The sequence below is a fragment of the Leptodactylus fuscus genome, chromosome 4 (genome assembly GCF_031893055.1).
Source record: "Leptodactylus fuscus isolate aLepFus1 chromosome 4, aLepFus1.hap2, whole genome shotgun sequence".
NCBI lineage: Eukaryota > Metazoa > Chordata > Amphibia > Anura > Leptodactylidae > Leptodactylus > Leptodactylus fuscus.
The window spans coordinates 202,753,313-202,772,619 of record NC_134268.1 but is presented as its reverse complement, the minus strand read 5'-3'; the positions used below and the strand labels follow the sequence as shown (position 1 = coordinate 202,772,619).

Sequence of the window (19,307 nt, the reverse complement as noted above, 5' to 3'; positions counted from 1 at the left end):
TGTGAGGTCCCCAATTCACAGACCAGATACCAAATCACAATACACTCGAGACTGAGTGATCAGGCTGCGTTCACATCTGCATCAGAGTACGTCTGGAACAGTCAATTTGCAAGTGCGGACAAAAAAATAAAAAATAAAAATAAAAAGGCCAGATATACCAACTTTTGGACAGCAATGGATCTACTGTACCTTCCCCAGCCAAAATTTATATCTTTTATATATTAAAAAAACAAAAAACAAACCTGTCTACAGCGTAGTGCAGTCCTGCTGTTACAATGTTCTCTCGCATCGGAAGTCCTCGCCGGCTGTGACCTCTTGGGTCCCTTTCCTTAGGCCAGTCACACGAGTGATCAGGCCAATTAGCGGACTAAGGAAAGGACATGGGGACATCCTTCGTTGAGTTCAGTCACATGCGGCGGAGACTTCTGCCAGAAGAAAATAATGGAGCAGCAGGAACGGACCGTGCTAGGAGACACCGGAACATCAGGAACAGGAAAGTATGTTTTTCGTTACAGAAACACGGCTTTTATTTATTTAATTTTTTGTTTTGTTTTTGGGGGGTTTTTTTTTAGCCAAACCTAGTAGTGCCAACTAAAGGAATGGAAAACATCTAGGATTCACTTATACCTTCTGCTCAATCCATACCTGGCTTTGGCTCAAAAAGCTGCAGCAAAATGTGCAAAAAACCAAAAAGCCTCCCATTGACTACAATGGGTTTCGCGAGGAAAACGTAAAATTCCGACACGGATTCAGCACCAGAATCAGCGCCAGCTTCCTCCTTGTGAATGGATCCTAATTGTTGATACAATGATGGACTAGAGCAGGGGTAGGGAACCTTTGGCTCTCCAGCTGCTGTGAAACTACAATTCCCAGCATGCTCCATTCACTTCCATGGGAGTTCCAAAAACAGCAGAGCAAGTGTGCATGCTGGGAGTTGTAGTTTTCCAACAGCTGGAGAGCCGTACGTTCCCTACCCCTGGACTAGAGAAGAGATTAAATGGCACAAATATAAAAGCACCCTTAGGCGGTCGCATTTCAACACGCCTGCAAACCCAGCATGCATGTGTACATGGGAGTCAGGAGGAATGGCGTTGGCCAAGCCAAAACATACCATAGACTTTTTTTGTATTTATACCATGAAAGCCCCTGACATCATGCCCCACACATGTAACAAGTAAAACTCCAGGCAGGAAGGAAGTCCCGACCTTCCACTGACAGCGAGAGTCAATGTAAACCCATAGAAGGAACGCCCTTTCCTCCCCCCCCTCCTGACCTCGCACATCAGCCAACACAAACTAGAACCCTGAGTTTATATACTCTCATTGACAGTTCAGACTCTGCTGGGAGCCGCTGATAAAGAAAGTCCTGAACTCCAGGACTATAAATAGGCTCTGACCATATACATTGGACACAATGACGACTTCTCTCCCTTCCTCCAGTCACTACGCTGCATTCTGTTCGGGTTACGTCAAGCCAAGAGCGTGATCTGGAGACGTTCCCAAGTCCTCGCCATCGACAAACTTGTTCTGTTTGTTTGGAGTGAGATAAACATTTACTATGGAGAGGGCGATGGGAAAAAGATGAGCGGTGCAGAGAATGCAGGATGTCTTCAAGATGGTCAGAATGGCTTCAGACTTTTACACTAGGGCTATAAGATGACTACGACCAATGATTGCGCTGTGACTCAATGACCAGCGTAAGTGAATGGAGTTGCTTTATGTTCAGGATATTCAGTTTTCCTGTCCAATCCCTTGCTGCCCCAGGGTTTCTTCCAAAGGTCACCACATGTAACCACCAAGGCCAACTAGTGGCTACAGCGGCCTAAGGAACGGAACCCCAGGGTGCCGATTGGCCTCAGCACTCACATGCAGTGAGGACTTTCACCGGACAAGACCCTGGGAGCAGAAGGACTGGACCATTGTAGGACATGAAAAAAGTCAGGCACTCAAATTTGTGCAAAGGGAATCCAGTTTTATTTTAGGCCAAGAATATGCAATCCGTAAAAAGGGGTTAAATGTTTTTCGGTCCTAGTGGAGGTCCTTCATCAGATCCAGATTGCCAGTGATATTAAAGGGACCCTATCATTCAAAGACCTTTTTTTCTAACACGTCGGAATAGCCTTAAGAAAGGCTACTCTTCTCCTACCTTTCGTTGTCTTCTTCACGCCGCCATTCGCTTGAAATTCCATTTTTTCCTCGGTATGTAAACGAGTTTTCTCACAGCACTGGGGGCGGGCCCCAGCGCCCAAACAGCACTGAGGGCGGGCCCAATACTGCAAGAGAACTCTCCAGCGCTGGAATGCCCTCTCCTTGTGTCTTCTTCCGTCCTGGGTTTCAATCTTCTAGGCCTTGGGCAGAGTGGACTGTGCATGCCCGGGCCACAATGAAATGGCCGCTTACACAGTATTGGAAGCGGCCATTTTCTCGTGGCCAGCGGGCACGCGCAGTCTGCTTGCCCTAGACCTAGAAGTTAGAAGACACGGTGAAGACCTCGTTCCAGAAGAAGATGGAGGCGTCGCTGGAGAGTTCTCTGGCAGCATTGGGGACGCCCTCAGTGCTGCGAGAGAACTCATTTACATACCGAGAAAAAAACGGAATTTCATGCGAATGGCAGCGCAGAGAAAACAACAAAAGGTAAAAGATGAATAGCCTTTCTTAAGGCTATTCCGACGTGTTAGAAAAAAAAATGTCTTTGAAAGATAGGATCCCTTTAAGTTAAGTATAAAGCAGAGCATCAATGATGGTAGCAGGTATATAGAAAACACTTTGTTAAAGTGCAGACGCCAGGTAGAAAGAAGCTATATACAGAGGTCAAGACAAAGTATGGGAGACATATGCCACATAGACCACATCGGAGGGGGAATGAAAGTTCAATCCTAAAGTTTCATGCACACGACCGATTGTGTAATCCGATGCACCTCCAAGGGAGTGTCCGATGGTCCATAATAATAATAATAAATTTTATTTATATAGCGCCAACATATTCCGCAGCGCTGTACAATTTGGAGGGTTCAGATACAGACAGATACAAAACAAAGAACGTCATTTCACACAATGGGACTGAGGGCCCTGCCGATGAATATAGAACAGGTCCCATCCTGAGCCGTGCCATCGGAACAGAATGTATTGGAAGCCTCCATAGAGGTGAGAATGTCACAGAATGCACTTGGCTATCACTCCAAGCGTCATCTAAACGCACTTCGCAGCACATTCCAAGGAAAAAAAGTTTGTAGTCTTGGAAAACAGAGGAAGAACTCATTCTCACTTATGGTTGACCTTAGTCTTTATGTTAGGGGGCACAAAGTGTGGTAACCACTAAAAGAACGTGAAAACACAAATTCCCTCATAGGCTTGGCCACGCCCCAGGTGCACCAACCGGCTTATTTGGATATGCTTTTACTATGCCACTAACCACTCATTTGATAGACTTCCCTTCAATGTTAGATTAGGAAACGACACAACAAAACCATTTCCATAGTGTTAAGGTAACCCACCATTTATATGGGGGAGATGCCAATCACCAAGCAGGGGATGTTCTGATGGAATAAGAAAGTGGCCCCAGGGGTCGTACATGGCAGGGACACAGCACTATAAAGGACAATAGGACCAGCCATGGAGCCCTATAAAACACATCCAATCACACTACTATGGAGTCAATAGACCGGAAGAGAACGACCAAATCCATTATGTGCTCAGAATCGACGGAAAATTCTCATGTGCACCTCGGAGAGCGTAAGAGGTTTCACCACATCTCCAGCAACGCATTTCATTCAATACTGGGAGGCCTCCGGGCTAAGAGCAGCAAGACTGCAAATATACATCATGGACATAGCATATAAATGAATGGTGGGCTGAGTCGGAGGAGAAGAGGGACACTCTGCATGGCTTTACCATTTGGCGTCATGAGTTTATCCGTTGTCCTGATGGGTTTGATAAGTAATGGAGAGTTTACAGAACTACAATACTGAAGGTCTGTCCTTAGCATAGTCCCCATTACCATGCCAGACTGATGGGTCCCACTATTGGCACCCCAACCCAGTAGCAGGCTGAAGAGGTGACCCCCTTCATCAGGCACAGTGCTGTCGTTTTAGTAGTGGCGGTGCTTGGTATTGCAGCAAAGTCCCATTCATGGACGGGATTACGGGGCAGTTCACACAAGAAAATTTCCTAGTGGAAATATTCAGCTTCAGGAAATTAAGGCTACTTTTACACGGGGAGCGGAAGCGAGGATTTCAAAACAGAGAGCGACACTGGGAACCGCGTCACGCTCGGTTCAAAACCCGCCTGCCACGACTTCCAACAGTTGCGGCTTCCCCCTCTGGAGCAGGCTCAAATGAACGGGCTGACTCTGGAGGTTGCTGCCACGAGGGCTCAACGAGCCGCAGAAGCCGCCTAAGAAAGGGCACCCCGCTTCTATTTTCTGCCGCTCGTGGAGAAAAGTAGCCGGGCGGTCTACATAGACCTCTATTGTGAGGCGGCGGATTAAGAAGTGGATTACGCGCCATAATCCGCCCCCTTAGTGCCCGTGTGAACAAGCCCTAAAGATGTCCAAAATCCACACCTGCCAGGCAATATTTTCTGATCCCATTCACGTCGATGGGAGTTATCAGGCAGAACCTGCCTTCGCTAGAGGAAAAGCATGCATCTGACCCTAATTGATATGAATGCATAACCATAATATTTATAGGCCTACAAGTGCACTAGGGGCGGAGCCTGATTTGTCTACATACAGCCATGATGCCGGTAGAAGCAGAAATCATCACTCTAAGGGGCAGAGCTGGTCGGAGGAGAACCAGAAAACTTGTATGCAGGCATATCTGGAAAATCAGGCACCGCCCACAGTGCACTTAAAGTCCGATATGCATATCCATATAAACAGGATTATCTCTGCATTGCGTTATCGGTTTGTAGTCACAAAGGTGTGTTTATACTCCTATTAAAGGGCACCATTATTGGCTTGGGAGGCATTTCGGGCCTGGCAGACTTCCTTTAAGTAACCACATTTGGCCATATCGGATATTATATGTTGCATTCACATACTTTTAGTTTACTAACTCAGTTGCGTCTCATGATGTCAGGGTCTTCTCTCCACTACTAGGGGTACCGATGACGAATCCCGCAACGCTGAGTCAATGCTCCTGTAACGCGGAAGACTAATCCGTCTGGCCCCGTGCTTTGTTTACCCAATGCAGACACTGGCGAGGGATGAATACACACAAGCCTGCTTGGCAGCATAATACCGTGAAGATGGCATTCATATGCAGGTCACATGGGCTTATTACACAACGCCCGACGGCTGGAAAAGGGGGGCATAAACTTAAGGCAAAAAGTACAAAAATACTTGTGCCCTAAGGAGTTAAAACGTAGAGGTCCCATCTACACAGGAGGCCCCCGGTCCAGCCAAGAATCTCCGATGGCAGCTGCTATATATAGAAGGGATCCCCATTTGTTTATATACCAGTGTCCATATATAGCAGGGGGGGGGGGGGGATGTGTAATAATGATGTGGTCCTGCAGATCACAAGCGTTGGATATTTCATATATCTTCCCAGATACTGTCACATTATAACTCAGCCAGATGGAGCGACCAGGGTGGTGCCAAAGGAACAGGAAGCCAGCCCGTGTGCGCAGCTGTTATCGCTGCCTGCCTGTAAATGAGCGCTCAGTGCCGGCCTTTGATGGGCCATTTCCTGTTATTTTGGCTGTGAACACTTCGCCGCTGTGCACGCTTTACACTACCCTACCCCAGCAGGCTGGCACTCACACAGACCCAGGACAAGCCCACATTAACGTGAAGCTGGCCCAGAAAAGTCATTTGGGGCATTCTTGCTGGATAGCCTTTACCCTTGACCGGCTGGAGGGTGTAGATATTTGGTAACTCCCAAGGGGGGTTAATAAAGATGATGATGATGACTTCCTTAAGAGACTGGTCGGACCCTGAACACGCTGCCCACTGAAGAAGACTATTCATTAAATGGGGTCCCAGCATATCAACCCAACCCCATTGATAGAGGAGGGTCACCGGTATCACTCTATGGGGCTCGGCTGATACGATGGTCCTACTGAGACTTCCAATAAACATCTCACCCCAATTATAGCACTCAATGAGAACAGAGGGTGTAGACCAGTGGTAGGGAACGTACGGCTCTCCAGCTGTTGCAAAACTACAACTCCCAGCATGCATACTTGCTCTGCTGTTCTTGGACCTCCCATGGAAGTGAATGGAGCATATTGCGAGTTGTAGTTTCACAGCAGCTGGAGAGCCGAAGGTTCCCTATCCCTGGTGTAGACCTACTGGGCAAAAACCAGCCCGCGTTTTCCAGGAACTAATCTGTATTAGGGAATGGGACAGAAAGTAAACTAGAGGGGGTCCAACATCTGAGACCACAACAAAGCAGCTGCTCAAAGTGGCAATGGGGTCCGGGAAGGGGGGGCGCCATTTGGCTTCACTAGCAAGTGACATAAGGTCCATGACCTGTTACAGGTTAATGCCACTCAAATGAATGGGTTGAGTTGCAATACCCAGTGGAGATGTTGCAAACCAGTGATTGGTGAGGGGTCCAAATGTCCTAAGGAAGGTTATCGATATTTCAGCCTAGGAACACGCCAATTAAGAAGGGTTGTCCAGACGTTAGCAATTTGTAGGTTATCCTCAGGATAGGCCATATATTCCTGATCGGTAGGGCCCAATCAGCTTTATGACCTATACACATTACAGTATAGCTGTCACCAGTGACCCAGCCGCTATATAGGGAATGGAACATTCTGCCCTGTAAAGTGTATAGGAACAAGCACCAGAAGTGACTCCGAACTGCTGATTTGTTGGGGGGCGGCTCTGAGGATAGGCCGTAGCTTAAGAAAAGATAATCCCTTTAAAGCTGCCATATATATATTACATAAACATTGGCCAAACCCACCAACATGACAGCACCGGCCAACCATGTATACGTGACTGCCCCTACATACACCTGACAGGAAAAAGAAGGGTCGGGCAAAATGAAATCGAACGCCTATTGTTTTAAAGAGAGATAAGATATATAAGAAGTGCCTGGCAGTGGCATACACACTACTCCCTATTGTAGACACATGCACACTTAGCCAGGGTGAGTGTGTATGGAGCAATGGGGAAGAATACGGCCAGCTATGGGCATTGAGCACGTGACAATATACCATGTGATGGGTAACATCCTGAAACGTTCACAACGAGTGACTCCTTACTATACTAGCCATATCGTTAGCACTAATAGTCTCCTATACATTATAGGGGGATCGCTGTGTTTAATCCTCCTATAGAACCAATAAAGAGTCTCCAGACAAGAGCCTCGTATCCAAGGATGCCTGAAGATCCGACACAAGCGATCCCTCCTGTGCCCCGGCGATAATGTCTGACCATGAAGAGCATGGCTCATCACCTGAAAGGAATGGAAACGCTGGCGGCAGCGCAGGGGCGAAACGGAGCCTGGAATACCATGTAATAATAGGATCGGGAACTCCGGAGTCAAGTGCAGTGTAAGTGACGGGTGGAGCGGCTCCAAACATCAGACCCTTCATCTTGTACTATATATACACACCGGGGTAAGGCAGCTACAGCAGGTCAGCAGATGTTCCCTAAAATGCCACCCACACAATAGAATAAGGAGGAGGATGGGGGCTACCGAATAGGTGACCTCCACCAATCCATTTAAAGGAGAAGTTCATTTAGATCTATTGCCGAGATCAGCAAATGACAGTAAGTCTTATTGATCTTTGACGCAGTCCATATACATTACAATATGCCGCTATCAGACATGCGGTACACATGTAACGCTCAGCTGAGCCAAGTGTGCACATGTATAGGGGTGTTCGGGTGGACAGGCTCGGTTCTCGTCAGAGTTTGATCACCGTCCGAGGATTCAGTTTCCCATTCCGCTTGAAAAATCCTACAAGCAGCGCTTTTCTCTCCACATTTTCTGGGGTGGAAACCCGGCGAACCCCCCATTATCATCATGGAGTCTGCGAGTTTCTACAGGTCACTGCTTTTCAAGCGGATCGGGTTTCCGTTTATGGAAACCCCAAAAGGGTGTGAACTTAGTTATAGCGGTCAACCGAATAAACATTCAACAACACGTGCCCATTCGGCCGGGTATCCGTGTGTATGCTAGAGATGGGAGGAATAACCGTCATTGCCTATTTTAAAGGGATTCAATCATTAAAAAGCAATTTTTTGTGACCAACACGTAGGAATAGCCTTAAGAAAGCCTATTCTTCTCCGCGCCGCCATTCGATAGAAATCCCGGTTTTCGACAGTATGCAAATGAGTTCTCTCACAGCACTGAGGGCGTCCCCAATGCTGCGAGAGAACTCTCCAGCGCTGCCTCCATCTTCTTCAGGAACGGCCTCTTCACGCGTCTTCTTCCAGCACTGGGGGTCAAACGTCTAGGCCTCGGGCAGAGCCGACTGCGCATGCCCACAGGCTGCAAGAAATGGCCGCTTACACAGTAACTAAGCAGCCATCTTCTTGTGGCCTGTGCGTATGCACAGTCAGCTCTGTCCGAGGCCTAGAAGTTTGACCCCCCAGTGCCGGAAGACAACGCGTGAAGAGCCCGTTCCTGAAGATGGAGGCGGTGCTGGAGATTTCTCTCACAGCATTGGGGACGCCCCCAGTGCTGTTTGAGCGCTGGGGACCGCCCCCAGTGCTGCAAGAGAACTCATTTGCATACCAAAGAAAACCCAGATTTATAGCAAACAGCGGTGCAGAGAAGACATCTAAAGATAGCAGAAGAATAGCCTTTAAGACTATTCCGACGTGGTACCCAGAAAAAAAACTGCATTTTAATGATAGAATCCCTTCACTAGAACACCGTGTGATGGTCAGGGCTTGTGTCAATTTAGTCATCCATTTCCAGGAGGAATAACAGAGGGACGGGGAGATGGCAGAGTTATAAGAAAAAGAGACTCCAAAATTGTTAAGTTACGGAAAATACAATTATGACCTATAGCAGACATGTCAGGAGAGGAGACAGGGTTAGGGAAGTTGAGGTTTCGACATCACAGAATCCAGAGTCTCTATTGTAACCGGGCAAACACTTAAGATTTGGGCAAAGTGAACACCATCTTAGGGTAAGTTCAGACAGGGTATTTTGGACCGGAACCTCAAAGACAGGTAACCGCGACTGAATACCGGTGTACTGCACCGGCATCCAGTCGCGCACTCCGCTTCGAATTAGGCCCAATGAATGGGCCTAGCCGGGAGGAGGGAGTGTCTTCAGGCTGAATCGCGAGGCAAAACGGCCTGAAGAATGAGCCCTTCACCACCTCTTCTAGGAGCCGGAACAAACTGGCTCCCGGAAAAAACACCTGACCGGCTCCCATTGATTTCAATGGGAGCCGTCTTTTTGGTCAGGATTTTGAGGCGAATACGGCCTCAAAATCCTGACCAAATAACTCTGTACGAACTTAGCCTTATGGAGGAAGTGCAGCGCGTCCCCATCTCTGGCAGGATCGATGAGGACCTCAGTGGTATCCTATCAATATGCCATCGCCTTATAGAACAGGCGAACTCATTAATAGATGTTCTCTCACACAGGGTCGGCTGAATCTGCAGATTTTGGCGGCATCGGCAGATCAGCATTTGCACATGGTAGTACCTCAGCTCACTCCTGACACTAACTCAGGCAGTTGTACTTTGACATGCTCGGTCCATTTATTCTCGGGATGGATAAGACGCTGCAAGAGCTGTATGGCGATTGAGGACACATGCACACTCATCTGAGCATGCATGTGTTTATGGGGGGTGGAGGGAGTCAAAATAGCTACTGGACCACCGAGTGTTCACCATATGCTATAGTCATCCTAAAGCTCCCCGTACATAACAGGCTACAGTCATCTACGGTAAAGCCTCCACCGCAGTGTCCGCCACAAATCGGCAGACAAAAAAAAAGTCCCGAACACTCAACTTTTCTGTCACAGACCAAGGATCAGAACAATGGACAGGCAGTGCAGATGTGAATTTCGCTTCAGGTTATGGTCAGCAGACCCTGATGATTTTTCAATATCTGTACGAGGCCACTCCAATATGTCCCCCAACAGATGACATCAGGAAGAGATGGATGGGGTACCCCAAACTTTGTTCTGCCAGGGAATAGGCCACTAACAGTGGTGACACCATTCATGATATAGGCATACCAGACCAAACAGAGTGTGCATGTGTATGAGGCGGTCTGGAGAGAAAGCAATCAGCTGAAGCCACCTTAAGATCATTTACAGGTCTGGTAGCCGATTGTACAATCCAGTCTCAATCCTCCCACTGACAATGGCTAAGCCGGCGCAGTTTACCAAGGTGCAGATAACACACAAGACATTTGCTGTTCACCCATTATTCACGGCAGAAGCAAACAGGCGCGGCGTTAGTGAAGATGTAAGAGTCTCGCACACCGAAATGCAATATTCATGAGTTATTCCTCTTATGAAACAGCTTTTATTCCTGCAGCATCAGAGCCGAGCGGGGATTGCATGTGAAATGTGCGGAATCCAGACAGACGATTATTGATGGCAGATTATGGGTGGAGTTGGTAGAACTGGATTCTCCGCTCTGTCTCGTGCACGTCCAAAACCCTCTATTATCCTCGCCTGACCGGAAAACAGAAGGGTATCTGATCCTGGGAAAGCTGGGTTACATCCAAGATGGGTTACTACAACACCCCCAACCCAGTATTCCTGTCCAAGTTATAAGAGTAAAGAATGATCACTGGGTGAACTGCCGTTCCGGATTCTTAGAAAGTTGGATGACAACTTTTTTGGGATCTGTGGGGCAAGGGGCATGGACAGCGATTTGGAGCAATCTCTGACCGTGCTTGAAGGAATCACCCAGAAATTCAGACAGGAGTCTTCATTCTTCGTAAGCTGGCGGCGGCCGCTCCCTCCTTAAGTCTGTGCATAGTTCACTAGAGGACGGCGACCACGTACGTTCACCCTCGCAATCTTAACCTCACAGTAGGAAGTCAATCCTTCCGGTGGCACCGCAAGAAGCTTGACACAATAAGCTTGCCGGTGAGTTACTTGGCAACGTTGAAGAAGAAAAAAAGTGAAAAATCGAAAAAAGTTTGAGGAAGTGACACAGAAGCGACATGAGCACACGCGTGTCAGATCTGGACAAACGCACTTCGTGACACCAGAAGTCACAAAACACGCAAGGATGCGACACGTATAGACGGATTAGACGTGGATGGCAAGCTATTGTTATCTGGTGTCAGCCACTGGACAGTGTGCATAGAAAACAATGGCTGACAGGTGTTCAGGTCGGTTGCCCCCCTTGCTGTTTTGCAGTTCCTCCCCCTTCTGCTATATAATACAGCCATAGGACTCCTTTCACCTGAGCCAGATGAGTTCAATGGGCGATGACGCACAGCGCTGTATGTGAACACAATCGGCAACGTCGGAGAATTTTCCCCACGTATAACCTCGGACTATAGAGAGCCGACGCGTTCTGCACGCCTGTCATGACTTGAGGAAAGGGAGGGAGAGCGCGGGGTAAGGCTATAGTCACAGCGCAACTTTCTATAGTATAAAAAATCCATGCCACTGAATTTTTATTTTTTTCCTATCAGTAGGTCTTTGTAGAATGGGAGGCAATCCACGCCAACACGGGGAGAACATACAAACAACTAGCAGATGTTGTTCCTGGCGGGATTCGAACCCAGGACTCAAGCGCTGCAGTGCTAACTACTGAGCCACCGTGTTGCTCCATGCCACAGAATCTACGTGCGTTACGGGATACGTTTTGAAGCGCTCATGTATACATGTCTGAATGAGCGGAGCGTAAACTCTGTGTGAAGGGGCCCTTACACGTAGCCCAGAAAACTGGCGTGCAAGTTGCACATGTTTAGCACCTGGCCCAGGTGTCACTACTGGCAGATTCAGGGCAGATTTTGAGCGCAGATTCTGATATGGAAAAAAAAAAGCCTCCCATTGACTTCAATAGGTTCCTTTTTCCACTAGCAAGCGGAGAAATGAACCCATGGAAGTCAATGGGAGGCTTTTTATCTGTGCCAAAAAACTCTGTGTGCATTGACCCTTGCAGAACTTTTATATGGCAGTTGCTGCGACGGACTCTCCGTCGGCAGGTGTGAACATACCCTAAAGAGCAAAGCTGTCCAAACTTATTGATTTCAGCAGGACGAGCAGATTCTGTATGGCGGTCGGTGCCCTACCATCCCCCCAATGAATGTTTTGGGGCAAAATAAGAGGCAGGAGTGTTAGATTTCATGAAGCCTGACCCTTTGTAGTCATAGGACAGGGAACCTCGGCTCTCCAGCTGCTGTGAAACTACAACTCCCAGCATGCTCCATTCACTTCCATGGGAGTTCCAAGAACAGCAGAGCAAGTATGCATGCTGGGAGTTGTAGTTTTGCAACAGCTGGAGAGCCGAAGGTTCCCTACCCCTGTCATAGGATATAAGTAAATACCAGATTCATCATACAACACCCTATTACCCATTCAGAACACATGCACACTCGGCCTAACCAAGCAATTGTCCAATTACCAGCATTGCCAAACTCTCCCAGGAATACCCTCGCTCGCAGCTGATCTCCCTATATTTCGCTCTGCCGCAGTTTTCCATGTCCCGGCGCTGACGGCATCTGTAAATTATTCTCCCAATATATTCCCAATTAACCATTGTGGGCGTCAATAACAAGACGAGGAGAAATACCCGCCCGGGAAACAAGCGTTTCCTTCCAAGTGTCTATCATGAAATCATATTCTCTGCAGCTGTTAGTCACAGCTCCAACATGACTTCATGGACCTTAAGACTTCGACAAGTTCTCTGCCGCCTCCATACTGTAGACTCTCCGCACACGTTACTTCACAGCTCCCGCCAAAGTGTAAGATATGGAAGCTGAAACAGGAGCCCCAAGACACAACACTACATAGCCCAATTCCTCTAATCTGCAGTGACTGGTAATCCGGCACCTATACAGTCCCAAAGGCCGTGTGTTCAGCCATGGTCCTCAGATGCATCATGTGACCAGCAATAAGACTCTCCAAGGGACACAGGCCAAATATGCACCTCAATATCATCTCAAAAAACTGGCATAGAGGGAACGATGGATTTACATCTGTGTGTCAATTGGAAGGTCTTCTTGCTGGTCACATGACACAGCTAAGGACCACATACAAAGAACAGTAAGAGGATGACCGTCACTGAAATCTACACCATGTACCTTATGTAGCGGGTTTGTTACGCAGCACCTCAACTTGGAAGTCATCTATCTAAGGGGGCATTCACACAGAGTAAAGTGGCGCTGATTCTGCCACAATAACACGCGGCAGAATCAGCGCTGATAAAAACACTCCCATTGACTTCATTGGGTTCCGTTTTCCAGGCGGAACACATTGAAATCAATGGGAGTCTTTTTTTTTTTTTTTTTTTTTTTTATCAGCGCTGATATCGTGGCAGAATCGGCACCACTTTAGGGGCCACACGGTGGCTCAGTGGTTAGCACTGCAGCCTTGCAGCGCTGGAGTCCTGGTGTTCAAATCCCACCAAGGGCATAAAACCATCTGCAAGGAGTTTGTATGTTCTCCCCGTGTTTGCATGGATTTCCATCCCATATTCCAAAGACATACTGATAGGGAAAAAAATGTACATTGTGAGCTCTATGTGGGGCTCACAATCTACATTTAAAAAAAGAAAAAAAAAAAAAAAAAAAGAATCGGCGCCACTTTACTCCGACCGGGTGAGTCAGTTCTTTTGGTGAGGACACCAACAGAGCCCGAGGGGGCCCCCTATTGACTATAATGGGAGTCTTTTTTTCACTGGAATAACTAGATGAAAAAAAACTGGGGTTGAAAGACGATCACCACGTAAGTTTAGACAGATCTGCGGCAAATGTGAACCCAGCCTCATTTACATACAGGACGGGCAACTTCCTCTGTTATTCTTCCTGGAAATATATAGATAAACAGATAACTGGGTCCTTGTCACTACTAGGGTCTGACTCTTCACTCACTTAGTAGTCCACGTGATTGTCATGTAGGTATAGTGACAACGTGCAGGACTTCTACAAGAGAACCTTATTTACAGGAAACCTCCTCAAATAAGAAAGGAAGGTGTCTTACGTTTTTCTACAGGAAACTATAAGTAACGCCGCAACAGTAAAACCACATGTACACCTACACGGCAAGTAATCCCTGCCTTGTGCTCGCCTAAGCCTGGACAACACCTTTAATACTGTGCTGGTAGGTTGCTGTGAGAGAGTGAAGGGTGTGGTCTGGGAGGACAAGTATATTCCAGCCAGGCACCTAAAGGGTGTTTGGTAAAGACCCACACCAGGGAGGTCAGCTGACTAATCAAGGCCTGATAATAGTCTGAGTGTGAGGACTGGGAGGTGGCACCACACTGACAGAGCAGGTACTGTGCCACCCGTTGTTGTTGCCAATGTGGGAGTCAGGATTCTGTATAGACAGGGAAAAGTTTGCTTGTGTTTAGTTCTCAGCTGAGAAGGGTTTTGTTTTGTTATTTGTGCCTTTGCAAAGGCAATTAATGCACTGCAAGTGAATAAAGCCTGAACTTGTGTGCAACCCAGTGTCTGTGTCCCCATTTCCTGCACTGCTACTGAGCAACTACCTGAGCGGTTCCCAACAACGCATTCACACGGAGTAACACTCCGCTCATTCTGACACGTAAACACGTGTCAGAGTGACCGCTGTGAAACAGAATCCCATTGACTTCCATGAGTGCCGGTCTTATGCACGCTACATTTCGAAATCAATGGGTTTAAAAGCCTCCCATTGATTTCAATGGGACCGGCACCCATTGAAGTCTACGGGATTCTGTTTTACAGCGGTCACTCTGACATGTGTTTACGTGTCAGTATGAGCGGAGCGTTATTCTGTGTGAATGCACCCTTACTCTGTTATTCCTCCTGGAAATATATGAACAAATCAAGTGCTGAGTGTTACCGTTCCCCTGGTCAAACAGCAATGTCAGCAATGGTTATTGTCAGGCTGTTCAAAGAAAAATGTGACAAGTGGGCGTTACCTATTAGGACATGTTCACAAAGCACTATTTGGCGCTGACTTTGGGGCAGATCCCACACCAAAATCAGATTCTGCCCTGATTGCTCCGCCATTGTTATCAATAGGAGACAGATCACAGCAGAAGGCTGAAAAAATAAGCGAGGATTCTGTGGCCGATTCATCTGGGGCCTATTCGGCGACAGGGCATCGCCATTCTACCAGGAGGGCGTGTGGCAATGAGGAAAATTAATGTCCACCTCAAAATCCTTTCCATTTTCCAGAGTGTGAACATACCCCAAACTCATTCATAAATTTCCAGTAGGAATAACAGAGGAACAAGTCTAAGCAAAGGTCCTCAGGAATTGGAATTTCATTGGAAATCCGTAAACAAGTCTTCACTAAAACAGACAGGAGAGGCGACCGCTCCTCTAATGCGGTGACTGAGCTCACACCTGCGCCGGGCGCCATCGTTCAGTAAGAGACCCCGACCGCTAAAACAGGGGTTACCCACAGACATCAGACTATAATGGTGTCTGTCATATTTAGACTGACACCGGCAGAAAAGAAGAGTCTTTTGTGCAGCACTTTTCTCTCCGACGGTTTCTGGGGCGAGGACTACGGTGCAGAAGTGAACCCCAAAAGCTGAGCTTTGCTTTTCACGCCTCCACTTTTCGGATTAAACCCCAATGTAGGGAAATACAAGGATAGGCCGAGGTCTCGCTAACATGGACAAAGCATCGCCAGACCTCTAAAGGCAGCTTTAGGTTCGATTCACACACACAGATTGTTGCCAGTTTTTCCCGGAACGAAGATGATAAGGACACGTTCACAAGCTGCAGATTTGTTACAGAAAACAGACATTTCTGCAATCAAATTTGCTACGTGTGAACAGGCCCTTAACCCTCCCTTCATATTTCCCATTGCCTTTAAAGCCACTACGAAACTGCAAGTGTGTGAATCCAGCCTTAAATCTTTGCATTCCAGTTAAGTGACCCCCCCCCCCCCAGGGAGATTTCTCCTTGACCATTGACTTCCTCAAGAACAGGAAGCAGTCATGTCTTAGTATGTAGGAGGACACAGCATTAGCAGCTGTCACTTCTGCAATACCAGGGTCACATTCACCACCCCCACATGTATACAGAAACGGAATTAGGATTGGGCAACGGCTGCAGCAGAACTACAACTCCCAGCATGCTCAGACAGCTGCAAACCATCAGGGTATGCTGGGTAGTGTCACAAGAGATGGAGCAGCGCTGGTTGCTGACCCCGCACTACAGTAACTTATTTGAATGACCGGTCCCTGACCACATGACCATGTCTGATATGGGAAAACCTAAAGCAACATGGCTGAATACATATTGGGGTGTGTACTAGGGGGCACTGACCCATATAATGAGACTCATCATGACAGCGGGCACTACTGGCATCCTTATCCCTTAAAGGGACAGTACTCAAATTCATATAAGTGATATTACTGATATCCACCTGTCCCGTCACAATACCAGGGTCATATATGCCACCCTATACGTGTACAGAAACGGATTTAGGATTACGCAACACACACACAAAAAAGGTGTTATTAGCCACCACCATGACACAGGGTAGTTTCACAAGACATGGCGTTGCGCTGGTTGCTGCCCCTGCACTAAGTAACTCATTAGACTGACCAGTCCCTTGACCACACGTCCATGTATAGGAAAACCTGAGGCACAAATTAGGGAAAGGGGGGGGGTGTACTGAGGCGGCACTGACTCATATAATCATACTGATCGTGGCAGCGGGTACGACTGGCATCCTCATCCCTTAAAGGGATAGTACATAAATACAAACAAGTGACATTACTGCTATCCACAGAGGATGTCCACTACCCTGTCACCCCATACAGAAGCAAAGTAAGGATTGTGCAACAGACAAAAATCCTGGTGTTATTAGCTGACGTCACCACCACGCTCCAGCTGTTGCAAAACTACAACTCCCAGCACGGCTTGACAATTGCAGGCGATCAGGGCACCCTGGGTAGTTGCACAAGGGATGGAGAGGCGCTGGTTGCTGCCCCTGCACCACAGTAACTCATTAGACTGACCGTCCCCTGACCACATGTCCAATATAGGAAAACCTGAGGTGGCATTGGCCCATATAATCATACCAATCGTGGCAGCTTCAGAGGTGCAGCGGGCACTACTGGCATCCTCATCCCTTAAAGGGACAGCACATAAATACATACAAGTGACATTACCGCTATCCACAGAGGATGTCCAGCCTTCTGTCACCTCTACAATACCAGGGTCACATCTACCACCCTATACAGAAGCAGAATTAGGATTGTGCAACAGAAAAAATCCCGCTGTTACTAGCTGTCATCACCACAACGCTCCAGCTGGTGCAAAACTACAACTCCCAGCACGGCTTGACAATTGCAGACCATCAGGGACCGCTGGGTAGTTGCAGAAGACATGGAGTGGGCTGGGTGCTGACCCCTGCACTACAGTAACTCATTACACTGACCACACGTCCATGTCTGATATGGGAAAACCTGGGGAACATATTGGGGTGTATGTACTGAGGCGGCACTATCCCATATAATCATACTGATCGTGGCAGCGGGCACTACTGGCATCCTCATCCCTTAAAGGGGCAGTACATAAATACAAACAAGTGACATTACCGCTACCAACAGAGGACGTCTTCCTCCATATCATTACTACAATACCAGGGTCACATCTACCACCCCATACAGAAGAAGAATTAAGATTGTGCAACAGACAAATTCTCAGAGTTACTATATGCCGCCGCCACCACAACGCTCCAGCTGGTGCAAAACTACAACTCCCAGCCCAGCTGCAGACCATCAGGGCACACTGTGCAGTTACACATGAGAAGGGCTGGGTGCTGACAGTAACTCATTGCACTGACAGGTTAATGGCTCCCCCCCCCCCCCCCAGGACACCGAGCACATGTCCACATCTGAGACAACCTGGGGCGCCTGCAGCATGATGTCATATAACATACAAGAGCCCTTAAAGGGCCAGTGCTGCAATGTATACAAGACACAGCATTGCCCTCCAGGCTGGCACATTCTGGGTGTAGACAAAGCCTTGCCCTGGCCATGAGAGCGGGCACCCAGGGGAGATCCCAGGGACATGAGTCATTAGACAATACGGCACACCCTGTGGGCAGAGCAGGGCACCGCCGCCTCCTCCGGCCTCCACACGGCACAGCCGCCATCAGCCCCACTTCCTGTACGGTGTGTGAGTGCACCTCCTCCCCGCAGCCAGCCAGCCAGCCGCCCCCCGCCACTGACATCCATCACCCCGCCGCTGTCACCTGGATGTAGTTGCTCTCGCAGTAATCCGCCACTCGGGTCAGGTTCTGGTAACTCTCGATCAGCGCCCTCTTGCCGGCAGGGATCTCCTCCTCTAACAACATCTGCAGCTCTGCCATCTTACAGCCCTGTGCATCTCTTCCTCGTACAGACGGGGACAGACAGCTGAGCCCAGACCCGCCCGCCTGCTATTCTGGGATTCCGAGCCTCGTTTCCGCCTAGCCCCGCCTTCCTACCCCAGACACACGCCCTGACGGCTTCCGTACTCTGCGCAAAGGACGACGGGACTCGTAGTCTTTTTCTCACTTGGGTATAATCCTGCAGAAATGATTCTGTGATTAGTATATTATACTAGCGTATGCCCGTGACTTCGTTTGCCTGTTGTTGGCGTCTATATTCATCAAATTGCTGCCGTCGATCAACCGCCTGCTCCGGCGTTTCGGCAGCTCTCAAGCTGTGCCTGTGATTGTTCCGGCATTTCAACAGCTCGCTGGGATGCCATATGATGAGCGTGTTGTTGGCATTGATGATCCGCCTGCTACGTTGTTTCAGGAGCTGTGAAGATGGCCTGTCGCTAAACTCGTTCCTCGCAGTTTGCTGGGACGCCATATAATGAGTGTGTTGTTGGCACTGCTGAACCCCCGTCAGCTCCGCTTGAGGAGCACTCTGTGACTTCTGGCTACCTTCATAGCTCTAGTTGTTTTAGAATTTTGATACAAATTAGATTTTCTTTTTCCTGGCATGTTTAAAAGTAGCAAACTGCCAATTTGGATTAAAGAGGTTTTCCTATCCAGTGTGTCAGCACTGTCTGGAGCAGATCAGATAATATGCAACTGCATGTACACAATCCACTAAGGGTTAGCTGAGTGTTTACATAGTGAGATAACAGACCTGGCTTTATCAGAACCTGAGATAAGCTGCTGTAAGAGCAGTGTAATATAGAATGTGAACATAAATGCATAACAGTCGTGAAGCCATGTCACTTACAG

The 19,307-nt window shown here is 48.1% G+C and overlaps 1 protein-coding gene across 7 annotated transcripts in view; it reads right to left on the bottom strand.

Annotated features, from left to right (window-relative positions):
- ABI1 (abl interactor 1) overlaps positions 1 to 18,529 on the bottom strand; it is a 63,028-nt gene extending 44,499 nt beyond the window's left edge. For all 7 annotated transcript variants that reach the window (XM_075271629.1, XM_075271634.1, XM_075271631.1 and 4 more), the window contains exon 1: positions 18,321 to 18,529. In XM_075271629.1, coding sequence (XP_075127730.1) covers positions 18,321 to 18,437 — 117 coding nt within the window. In that variant the 5' untranslated portion in view covers positions 18,438 to 18,529. The remainder of the gene's footprint in view (positions 1 to 18,320) is intronic.
- Positions 18,530 to 19,307: the final 778 nt, after the last annotated feature.